The sequence below is a fragment of the Cannabis sativa genome, chromosome 2 (genome assembly GCF_029168945.1).
Source record: "Cannabis sativa cultivar Pink pepper isolate KNU-18-1 chromosome 2, ASM2916894v1, whole genome shotgun sequence".
NCBI lineage: Eukaryota > Viridiplantae > Streptophyta > Magnoliopsida > Rosales > Cannabaceae > Cannabis > Cannabis sativa.
Genome location: NC_083602.1, coordinates 25,347,592 through 25,360,656, shown reverse-complemented (window position 1 = coordinate 25,360,656; position 13,065 = coordinate 25,347,592). Strand labels below are relative to the sequence as shown.

The 13,065-nt window shown below is 30.8% G+C and overlaps 2 protein-coding genes across 2 annotated transcripts; one reads left to right on the top strand and one right to left on the bottom strand.

The window, feature by feature from the left end:
* Window positions 1-2,875: 2,875 nt before the first annotated feature.
* On the bottom strand, window positions 2,876-5,067 carry LOC115719481 (small ribosomal subunit protein eS24z). The gene is made up of 5 exons (XM_030648545.2): window positions 4,755-5,067; window positions 4,260-4,301; window positions 3,979-4,149; window positions 3,278-3,364; window positions 2,876-3,189 (listed from the first exon to the last, which is right to left on the bottom strand). Exons 1-5 carry the CDS (start codon window positions 4,824-4,826, stop codon window positions 3,157-3,159), a joined length of 405 nt encoding a protein of 134 aa, XP_030504405.1. The 5' UTR covers window positions 4,827-5,067; the 3' UTR covers window positions 2,876-3,156.
* Window positions 5,068-11,215: 6,148 nt separating this feature from the next.
* LOC115719940 (uncharacterized) lies at window positions 11,216-11,944 on the top strand. Its single transcript, XM_030649112.1, has one exon. It carries the CDS (start codon window positions 11,216-11,218, stop codon window positions 11,942-11,944), a length of 729 nt encoding a protein of 242 aa, XP_030504972.1.
* The last annotated feature ends 1,121 nt before the right edge of the window (window positions 11,945-13,065 follow it).

Here is a 13,065-nt window from a genome sequence, read left to right as displayed (position 1 = left end):
ATTTCATAACCTTCATAAGATCCCTATTCCTTAATTTTACCCTTTTAAAATCAAACATAAATAAAATTTTACTTTTAATACTCATTATTCCTTAAATATTCAAAATATTATATACTAATTATTTCATTTTATCTCTTAAAAATATTACTTATTTATAGACTAAAACATGTCAAAATCCTTAATAAGTCAAATTATTTATTATTTTATTTATACCGTAAAACATAGTATCTATAATCTTTATTCAACCTAAATTAAACTAAAATTGTATTAATATCCTTAAAACTTAATATTGCAATTTTCACATTTAAAAGTACCATTTTCCTATTACCACTTCATCATACATTTAATTAATAATATTAAATTAATATTAATTACTCCAATTCGGTATTATGACATAATACTTCCTTTAAATAGATAACCGCCTAATTATTATACCATTCAAATTATTATAAAAACTATTCATATTAGTATTTTCCTATACAACTAATAAGGCAATAATCTCAATACTTCATTAGCATTTACTTCCCATTTATTTCAATATCTTCCCAAAATAAAAAATAAAATAAAACAAAATATTCTCAATTCACAATTAATATCCCTTTCTCCAATTTCTTACAAAATCCCACATTTATAATTTATATACCAAAATTAATATTATGTTCTCTATAATAAACTCATATTTATATTTTATATACCCAAAATTAATATTATGTTATCTATAATAAACTAAATAAGGCAATAATCTCATATTTATATACCATAATTGTTAGCTATTAAATTTTATAATATTTTTAAAAATTCATGATATCTTGTAATTTTAATCAATTACCCTAAATAATTAGGGGCCAGCCATAAATCATGCGCAAAAACCTTAAAAGGCACCAAAGCCATAAACAATGGCGCAGCTCATCCATCAAATTTGTACTTCTATTTCTTCCATCAAAAAACTAATAACACTCATCCAGAAATTCTTTAAAAATACAAATAATATAATAATTTTGGTACATTCCCATAATATTGATAACAAACTAAATTTTCATAATAATTTGACTTCCCAAATATATCTAAACCAATATATTCTCATTAGACCATTAGTGTTTCCACCTCCCTTTATTACAAGATCCTCAAGATTCTTATTCTTCATTTTACTTAATTAATTATAATATTAAAATCTGAATATTAGCGTTTAAAGTAAACACTTTCCTTTTATGCTGAAAATTCCTAAAAAATATAAACCAAAACATACCTAATAAGAATTAACGTTTAAAGTAAACCCTCTTAAACCTTATTTCAGTTTAAAATATTCTTTAAATCATACCTTAACCAAAATAATCCTTTTATTCCGACTAATAAATCTGTATAGTGCATAACTTATTAACTTTAAAATATTATTGTGTCAAAATTTTCTTATACATTCAATACCGAAAAACGTAAAAATTTAAACAAACTGTCCTAAATAATTAGGGGCAAAACCATATAATAGGTGCTAAAGCCTTGTAAGGCGCCAAAGCCATAAATAATGGCGCAAAATAGAACAAAATCAATATAAAACAAACCTATAACAAAAAGAAAAACATTAAAAAAAGAAAGAATATAAAAAGAGTTGTGAAACAAAAAAGAAAGAAAACATTGAACTCATTTACAACAACAAACGATAGACAAAGAAAATTAAAATAGAAAACTCTTAAGGAACTTGAAGAACGAATATGATCAAGAGGTATTAAACTACAGAAAAGTTGCTTCAGAATCGTGATCACAGGCCCTTAAAATAACCAATTCTTTCATGAATCACACAGACATTATATCAAACAGTATATACACCAACTAAAACACTCTCACAAATCACATAATATCAAAATACGGCTATATAAAATCGAATGAATTCAGTCTACGATAAAAGAAAAAAAGAAAATCAGATAGAGGTATTTACCGTGATAGTTTGTTGGAGGATCAGAATGATGGAGAAGCACTTTACAAACATCTTTGATTAATCATAACATAAAAAATAAATATATGGTGCCAAAAAAACAAAACAAAGCTCCACAAGAATATTTTTTAATAAAAACTAGAATTAAAACCAAAAGCTCCACAAGAAAAAAAATCCCAATCGAACTAACCTAAAAAATTAAACACTGAAAAGAAAAATTGTATCATTATTATCTCAAACCCCACAAGTACCTGAAAGTAAAACCAAACAATTTTTTTAAAAAAATTATACTTTTTCTTTCCCTCATCATCATCACTTTATCAAACCCAGAAATAGGTATAAAAACTGAAAATATTGAACCAAAAATGACATATCCTCCTTCCACTCCTTCCCAATTTTGTTGTTCTCGTAGTTGGCAAGAATATCTCTGTAGCGCATCTCCCTTGCCTTCTCCCTTCTCAATCTTCTATTAGTTGAGGACTTTGATAGGGAATAACTTTTTGAGAGTTACTTTGCCACTTGTAAGAATATATTTTAATAAAAAGAGGACAATAACAATAAATATAGTCGTTTATAGGTTTATGTTTTTCTTCTACCCTTTAAAAGACCTGAATTTGAGATAGCTCAAGATTCAAATCCCTGTATCTACATTAAAATTGCTCCCACAAAGTATAAATTGGTGGCTTGTAATTAGTTTCCAACGAACAATATTTAAAGAAAAATGCTAAAACTTAATCACTCACGATATCATGTCATTAGAATCAGGTTATCGTAATGGTACCACCAGTAGGGCCTGATAAGAATGAATGCTCATTTTTAAATCGTTAGAACACAAAAATACCCGATGATTAAGTAGTTTTCCATTGTAAAATAGAACAATTTTATAATCATGAGATATTACGTACTTATGACTGGGCATAGAGTATCATATGACATAGGACAATGGAATTCAGCAACAACAATAGGAAGAAATTCCACACTAAAATTATGTTGCTACTAGGAGTAGTTTTGTAAAATCACAGCTTAATGATGAAAAATATCTTGAAATCTCTTGCTACAAAATTGTTCTCCAAATTACTCAAAACTCTCAAAAGAAAAAACTAAACATTAGTTGAGACCGACATCCACAATGATATAAAAGATATATAATTTCAAAATGCACCTAATGTGAGAATAAATGCGCCCATTGCTGCTTATGAGCTTCAACACTGGCGAAACATTCTCTATTCTCACTTCTTCTTGGCAGCTTCTGATGCCTTTGTCTGAAAACAAATTGAGGATACAAAAATAAGAAAACAATGTGATTAAAACTAAATTCCAATAACATAAACCAGCCAATCTATTATTTACCTTCTTTACTCCACGGATCTTCTTGGCCCTGTTCTTTCTCTCCTTCATCTGCTTCCTTGATTTCTCAATCTTGGTATCAAGTCCGTTCTGTAATCCAAAGATAAATTAGTATTTTGAATAATACAGTAACTAGCAGATGTTTGCAACAAAACATTCTAGAAACTAGGAAAATACGAACTCTAAGAAACCAGAACACAGCAACACACCATTAATATTTCATATCACATTATCTTCACCAAGTTCAAATGGCATAGACAATCATTTTCCCCAAATTATCTAAAACAAGAAAATAATATAATTGTTTTGAACACACTTTTTGTTTTCTGTTTTTTACCAAGTGAAACGAAGTGGTAAATGTATCATCAATTTACAATCAAAACGAAAAAAATAAAATCAAACAGAATGCATCAAATACTTGTATTTAAATAAGAAACAGTTTGTAGTTAGCAATTTATCAAGCCAGCTGAGGTTTGAACCAGAACTTTTACAAACAATAGAGCCACCCAACTCGAGCTAGACTCAGGTGGCAAAAAGACTCCAACTTACAAAAAAAAAAAAACATGAGTTCCAACAATTATGAAACTGAACCGAAATGGAACAAAAATCTTAAAGAGTTACGCAAAAATCTAAAAGAGTTACTCATGGTTGAATCTCAAGTGAAATACATGCATTGACAAATAAAAGACAAGTGTTAAACATACCCTGACAAGCCTGTACTTTGGCTCGAATTTCTTTGCATTCTCTACTGAATCATAGATCAAACCGAATCCAGTAGATTTCCCACCACCAAAGTGAGTGCGGAACTTGAATACGAAAATTGAATTTGGGTCCTTCACTTCATACATCCTTGCTAATTTCTCCTTCAGCTCAGCCTATAGAACAACGAGATATGTAAAAAATCAACTACATTAAAACAAAATTAAGAAGTCATCATCTGACAATTCTCTTATGATTATGCATGACACGAAGAAAAAAAAAATACCTTGGAGACATTAGCTCTTCCTGGGTGAAGAACATCAATGACCTATGATAATCAAACAACAACAATATTAAGGTACCAAAAAAATAGTAATTTAATACGTTAACAACACTGTTTACTTATGCAAATTTACAACACGAAGATAAATCATTCATTTATTTTGGGTGTCAACTAGATTTTATGATAGAATGACAGAAAAATCATCAATCTGACACTCTCGCAAACCATTATTATACCCATATAAAAGCATATCCAAACATAGATCTGATTACTATTTACAAAACCCTTGTTACTAAACAGTCCGGGATAACTAAACGACTGATAGAAATTACAATATCACTATATCTGTCTCTTCATGAAGAAATTGAAGGGAAATCATTCAGTCTAAAGTCAAAACCTTGTCATTCCACTACATTGGGCACTAACGAAGCAGTAGTAAAGGATTAAAATTTTAGCCAGTTTCCGAAAAGAAAGATGAAAAGTTTAATCGATACTTACGAATTGCTTCCTTGACAGAAGTCTGTTTGTCATGAACTTCCTGGTGCGAATAGTGACTGCCTTGTCCGCCATTGTTGATTGAGATCAGCTAACCTCACAGAGATTGAAATTTGCTGAAGCGCAGAGGTAGTGGGAGGCGCGAACGTTATGGCAGCTCTGGCTGAAAGAGCCGATGCGAAACTAAACCCTTCCTTCTTATAGGATTAGGGTTTCAGAAAGATGCCCTAAGGTCACAACTCGGGCTAGCCTATTGGGCCTCTTTGGTATTGCTTCAGGCCCATTGTTTTAGTTTAAGGCTACAAAGTTTCCAAATGAGGCGAAATCTTTTTAAAATAACATTTTCTTTTGTGGAAATTATTTTAAAAAAAAAAAAAGATTTTTACACCACTGCAATTTTCAATTTTTTTTTACTGGGGGACAAAACTTTTAAAAAAAATATCGTATATTTTTTATATTTTGTACTGTGTTAAGTTTTCACTGTTATTCAACAGTTGTTTATTAATTGTTTCACTATTGTTTTAATTGTTCTATTTTACTATTTTACAGTTGTTTTATAAAAATACAGTATTTTTATAAAAAATTATTTGTGACAGTAAAATTATACTAAAATCTAATATATTTGTGAATACCCTGAAAAATGGAAATTTTTTTTATATAATATTTAATAATTTTATGTGGTTTTTTTTTTATTACATTTCTATGAGATTTTTTTCTCATTTGTTAAGTTTTTATACCATATGTATATTTTTTTTAGCTTCAAGAAACTAGTTTTTTTTTTTTGGGTAAGTTAAAAAATGCCTATGTTATTAATCAATTAACCAAATTTATCTCTAAATTTTTTTTAATTGAAACATACCTCATTTTATATGCATTGTACTCAAAATGCCCTGACATAAAGGAGTCACATGGAGAGTATTTAAAGTGACAAAGGCAAAATTGGTACAATATTTAAAAAGAGAGGTAAAAGTAATAGACTTTAAAAAAGAGGGTAAAAATAAAAGAGCACAATATAAAAAGGGTATACTATGGTTGTTCATCTGATCCAATCCGCACTTTTTTGGTCAAACAACATCCAATCCGCACTAAGTGCAGATTTTATTTTTTGGATCCAATCCAATCCGCACAATAGCTCAAATCCAATCCAATCCAATCCGCAAAAGTACGGATTGGATCAGTTACTTTAGATTGGTTACTTTTTAATATTAAATTATTTAATATTTATGAAAAAAAATATTTTTTTTTCACATAACTAGCAACAAAATAAAACAAACTATAGTTATTTTATGTCTCTAACAACACATTAAATAAATAAAATAACAAATAACAAATTCAAAGGAAGAAAAAAAAATTGTATACATAAAAAAATATTTAATTTTATTTTAAATTGTATGTAGAAAAAAATATATAAGAATAAAATATACATTTTATCTATTAAGTTTTGCAATATAATTGTATTATATGTATTAGACTTTTAAATTACTATTTTCTTTACATTAAAATGTTATTTGTATATATAATTTTTTAATTTTTTTATAAATATGTGTGGATTGCATTGGATTGGATCGGTTACTTTTGCATGTCAATCAACATCCAATCCGCACAAGTGCGGATTTTGAATTTTCTAATCCAATTCAATCCGCACAAGTGCAGATATTCGCACTTTGCGGATTGGATCGTGCGGATTGAATTGGATCGGCTATTTTATAAACACCCCTAGAGTATAGAGTCTAATTTTTTTTTTTTTATATAATATAGGTTTATTTTATTTTAGTTCTTCAATTAGTTTTTTATTTAGTTGTTTCAAGTAACCGTAATTAATTTAGTTATTTTAAGTGATCAATTTTTTTATTTAGTTATTTTATGTAATTAGATTTTGTGTATTAATTCTTCATTTGATTGAGTTACGTAACTAGTTTTTTTATGTGTCGGTTTTTTAATTAGTTAACACATATAATTGGTCTGTGATTTTTTTTAATTAACTAGTTTTTATGTTTCAATTTATATTTTTATTGTTTATATGTCTTATTTCTAAATTTTTAGTTTGTTGTTGTTTTTTTTTTTTTATGAAGTTTAGTTTGCTGTTTTAAGTAATTAGTTTTTCTATTCAATTATTGTTTATTTTTTTTTATCTAAGTTGGTTTTAAGTTTCAGTTTTTTTTTTTTTTTTTGAATAATATTAATATTATTTTATTATTTTAGGTAACTCGTTTTTGTATATTAGTTTTTATTTTAGTTGCTACACGAAATCAATTATTTTGTGTCATATTTTTAACTAGTTGATAATGTAGCTAATTTATTCGTGTTAGATTCTAACGTCCAACACTAATAGCTTTAGTGACGATAACTTTTTTGAAGATTTTTTTGATAACTTTTCCAATATTTGTGACACTTCCATCGGTGATGATTGCTCCAACGATATTTATTTTTAGAATTCTTGTTAAATTTATTTATGGTATTTTGTTGTGATTCCCATTAAAAAAAATGACAATATATAGATTTGGAGTTGAGTACACTCTCAATTATATAGAACGCTTTCTATGTACCACGGTATAAATACGTTATGATTATCCATTGTTACAATCCTAATAGTCAAAGATACTCTATAGATGATCTACACTGAATAAGGATAAATTTACCGTTCTACCCTTCAATGTATTTTATCCTTAAAACACTTAGCTACCTATAAATGATATTTTAGTAAACTAATATAATTACTGAAATGAGATCTCAATCATTTATCTCTATTAAGCGAAGCTTAAAGGAAATCATCGTTTCACTTCTAAATACTTATAGAAGCTATAGATTTCATATCTATGATCAGCGCTCCCACTCAATTGAACTACCATGTTCCCAAGATGTAAATATCCGCCAGAACCATTGGTTAGCTTCTACGAACAACTTGAAGAACATAAATAATACAACTAAGTTGAACCTAACCATATCAGGATTAAGATCCATAGACCTAAGATCAACCATTGATATTGACTTAGAAAGATATAACGATAAGTTTATGATATCTTATCCATAGACCTAAGTTTATGATATCTTATCCAAGATCAATATCGGTCTTTTTCAATGTATACTCCATACATCCAATGCTGGTAAACTGTTCCAATGCCCTGGAAATGACATAACACTTATCCAAGGTGTAAGTATACCTTATCGCCGATTATCATGTCAGTTTAAATCCAGTGAACTGACAAATCATGGGAATTAAACTTTTGAACATATAATCATGATTATATTCTACTTTGCTGAAAATACTATAATCATGAACAAATATATTCATATTTATATATGTTCTGGACTTAATAGAATTTATACATTAAGCATAATCATGAAATAAATCATGGGAACCATGCAACATAGAATCAATTTCTGATCTTATATTAATTAGTAAATCTGATTATATTGAAATGAATTTTATTTAGGGTACAAAACCCAACACACCATACCCTGAAGTGTGGTTTCCTTTCCTCTTCTGTTGAGGTCGGTTAGCAGCTTTAGACTTTTTAGGTTGCTTAGTGGAAGGAGTCTTCTTTGGTTCTTCAACAACGATTCCTTTGCCTTTGTCTTTGCAAACGCTTGAAGTTCCAGGATCTTTTGGATTTGCTTTCTTAGGGGCATCAATTGTTGGAGGAGCTAATACGTTAGGAGCTATTTTAGTCAGGGCAGTCATTACAGCCTCCATTCTGGTCATTTTGCCAAGTAATAACTCGTTGAATTGATCTTGTCGATTTAGTCTGCTTTCGGCCACTTGAAGTTGTCGTGCCATGATGACCACGGGGTCTGACTCGTCAAGTTGGCTCTTCTCTCTAACGTTGTCATCAGTAACCTTGTCTTGAGAGTCGTCTTCCTGCATACCCTCCGGTACATCTTTGACATTAAACTTCAGCGTCTTCAGAGCTAATTTCTCCAAATTTTGTGTCTTTGATGATAGGATCATCTCGATTTTGATCTTTGTCCCAATGACCTTTCTGACAACTAGTCACCTCTTAGGGTTCACTAAAGTCTCCAGCTTTGGCACCAGGACAGTAAAACAAAGACCAGACTTGGTTTGGGTGAGAGCCATGGTTACTCGAACGTAATCTTCAAGTGGTCTCACTGCTTTCTTTAGCTCTTAACGAAAGCACCAAAATATTTACCAAGATTTTTGAAAACAGAATATAAATGATAAAAACTAAAGAACAAATAATCAAAAGATAAAGAGTAAAATAGACAAATAATTTTTTTACATGGTTGGGGCATTAATTAGCCTTAGTCCACGAGTGAGTATTATTTAGTAGTTCTTTAGCTTGTAAATGTCTTTGAGAATACAAAAAATATATGTTCACAAGTTTGCCTGAGAAAAGTTTGTAAGAGAGTTCAACCCTTAATTCATAAGATTCGTAGGGTATTTATAGTAGTTTGAGAATTACATTAGGTTTTCTTTTTCCTTCTATTGGGGATTTTATAGTAAATAATACCCTTCGACTGTCTCATGAGCCCACAAACAAAATGATATGTTGACTAGGCAGATTGAATTTGGATTGATTTAGTCAACACCGTGTGCACTGATTGTGGACTATTAATCTGTAAATTAATTGCATAAGATTCATTTTAAGAAGTTTTCTAATTAATCTTGATATGATACTCTGTTGTTCTCTAACACTTGGAATTTTCTTATTTGTGCACAAGAATAAAAAGGGAAACTGGAAGGGTCTTTCGGGAACGCACTGTCTTCTTCCGGTCTCGTGGTACTGGACATGCTTCCGGACATGGCTTGCCGAAGGCAGAGGGATTTGCGATTGCGGAGCTAAGATTCGTTCCTAGAAGGACCTATCCAAGTGGGATTGGCCCACTTTACTTTTTTCGATGGCCCCACTGCCAGAAATGCGGATAACAAATTGGATACCCCTGCCAGTTGGTTTTTTGAAATTGAATGTTAATGTAGTTCAAGACATAAACAGATGCAAAATGGGCCTTGGCTTTGTGATACGCAATTGTAAAGGAGATTTAATTGCGACAACCTCCATCCCTTGGCCTGGTGTTTTTTTGCCTTTGTTAATGGAATCTCTCTCCCTACAACAATCTCTAAAATGGTGTCTCGAAAACACAATTGTTGTCTCTAAAATTAAATCAGATTGCCAAGTTCTTGTGGATAGTATTCACTATCCAACTAATATCAACCTTTATTTAGATGATTTGATTTGCAATATTTATAGCTTGTTATCTTCATTTCCTCAAAATACTATTAGTTATGTTGTTAGAGTGACAAATATTGCTATTTACCTACTAGCTAAATATGCTTTCAGCTTAGATAAAGAAGTATTACTTATGCTCTTAATTGTATCCTGAACATATAATTTCTATTTCTTAATGGATACAGGGTTTTCTAAAAAAAAAAAAAATTAAAGAAGAAAATAAAAGATAAAAAGAACCTAGAAAACTAAATATATAAACTGAAAAATACCAAGTGTTGGATTAAAATCCTATTGTGGGCACATATGTATAATGTATATGCTAATATAAAGTGTGATACAAAATTAAGTGACCAATTATGTTATGGGTATCAAAAGGGTATTAAATTGTCGTGGAATTAATGTGTAGATACCATAAGTTAATTTATAATTTGTTGAGGGGCCAAATTATAAATACCCAAAACTCATTCTAAGATGAGTCTATAAATAGGTAGTGGTCCCCAAGAAACACTAGGGTTTCTGTATTCTCTCCTTCCCCATCAGAGAAAATACTTAAGAAAATAGTGTATTCTTGGAAGATCAAAACCTTCTCTGCAATCTCCAACAATGGCTTCAGGTTAGTGCTTCCGCTAATATTTTATCATCTTCTTCTTTAATTTAGCAAAGGCTTTAAGATTTATGATTTAGGGTTTTCTATATTAAAGCACTTTTAGGAATATGTTTGGATCTGTGATTTATATATTTCTTGAGTGTTTTATAAACCCTCGCAAGTGGTATCAGAGCCACCTTTTGCTAAATTGATTGAAGATCTGATGATTTGGTTTATGAAATTTGGGGATTTTGAAAATTGGAGTTTTTTTTTTTTTTAAAATATTATGAATTATTAGAATTTGTGTACCTATTCTAGTGTCTGTTAGTCTGTTAGTTAGTTGACTGTTATTACAGTTTTTACTGTTCTTTCTTTCTTGGTTTATATCAGCTAAGTTAGTTAAGTTCTTAACTAACTCTGTACTGGTTTATATCATAGTCGGTTGTATAGTTGTATATAAAGTCCGGTTCTGCCTTTGTGTAAATTTAATTCATTCATTCAGATTAATAAAACACTTTCATTTTCTTTTCGTAACATGGTATCAGAGCAGGAAAGATAGTCTTTCCTGTCCGATCCTCTTCCCCAGCTAAATCGTGTTCTTCATCTCCGATTGAGCTGTGTTTCCTTCCGCTGATCTCTCTCTCTGTTTCTTGCTTAATCTCAATCGTTTCTCCTTCGATTGATTTTCTGTAATGTCTTCTGATAATCGAACGAATCAAGGTACTCAAGATGAGTCCACGATCCAAACTGCCATTGGAGATGTTCAAAGTCCTTCTCTGCAAATTTCTGCTTCAAGAAATCCTCTTGAAGATCCAGCAAACCCCTACTATCTTCACCATGGAGACAATCCAGGACACACATTGGTCTCACAACCTCTCACGGGACAGGACAATTATGTGGCTTGGAGCAAGGCTATGCAGCTCGCAATTTCAGTCAAGAACAAGATCGGCTTCTTGGACGGTTCAATCCCTAAACCTTCACCTTCTGATCTAATTCTTTACAATGCTTGGATAGGAAACAATAATATTGTTATATCATGGATTTTGAATTCTGTTTCTAAGGAAATTTCATCTAGTATCCTCTATGATGAATCGACATCTACTATTTGGAACGATCTTAAGATCCGTTTCCATCAAAGAAATGGACCTCATGTATACAATCTTAGAAAAGATTTGATGAACCTTAGACAGGATAATCAAACAGTAAGTATGTACTTTACTAGGCTTAAAACTATATGGGAAGAATTGACCAATTTCAGGCCATCTTGCACCTGCAATGGGTGTACTTGTGGAGGGGTCAAAAGACTCCAAGATCATTATCATATGGAACACATTATGTCTTTTTTAATGGTTCTTTCTGATTCTTATTCCCAAGTTCGTGGCAGCATACTTCTTATGGATCCTTTACCAGAAATAAGCTGAGTATTTCATCTTGTTACTCAAGAAGAACACCAAAGAGGTACTCAATCGAGTACCAACAACCCGAACCCTGCAATGGCATTTGCCTTTCAAGGAAATAAAAGTGCAGGCCAAAAGACTGATAATCAAACTTCAAAGACTCAACCTCCGAAGAAGAATCGACCCTTTTGCACTCACTGTAATATACTAGGACACACGATCGAGAGATGCTATAAAATTCATGGCTATCCACCGGGTTTTAACAAGAACAAGCCTAAAGATGCCAATACAAATCAGGTGCAAACCAGTGAAGAAAATTGCAGCAGTCAACAAGAAAATCAGGCCCTATTTCCTCAACTAACCACAACTCAATATCAACAATTGCTTAATTTGCTTTCCTCACAGCAATCTGGTATGAATAACCCCGATCCATCTACTTCATCAGGAAACTCAGGTATCATACTATCACACAATTCTCAATCTCCTTTACATAATTCTTGGATTATGGACTCAGGAGCAACAAGACATATATGTGCTAACATTAAACTCTTCCAATGTTTATGTAAGATACTACTACAAAACTAATCTTTCCAAATAGCAATTGTCTTTATGTTCAGCAAAGTGGCAGTATTGTCTTAAATGACAAAATCGTTCTTGCTGATGTACTGTATGCACCAGATTTTAAATATAATATCATCTCCACCAGCTATATGACTAAGAACATTCCTATTTCTGTGATTTTTGATTCTGATATTTTTTATATTCAGGACAAAACCAACCTGAAGATGATTGGAAGAGGTAGCAACGTGAATGGTCTCTACATCCTTGATGATACAACTGAAACTCACCAAGTCTTGTCAATCTCAGCTGAAACTTGGCATTCTCGACTTGGGCATCCATCTCAAAAAAGACTAGATCTTCTCAAAGATTCTTTACATTGTAACACTACTATTTTGCATAAAGATAAACCTTGTTATGTTTGTCCAATTGCCAAACAAAAAAGGTTACCTTTTCAGAATAATAACAAGTTGTCAAATAATAACTTTGATCTCATCCATTGTGATATATGGAGACCATATCATATAGCTTCTCATTCTAATCACAAGTATTTTCTTACACTTGTGGATGACCACTCACGATTCACT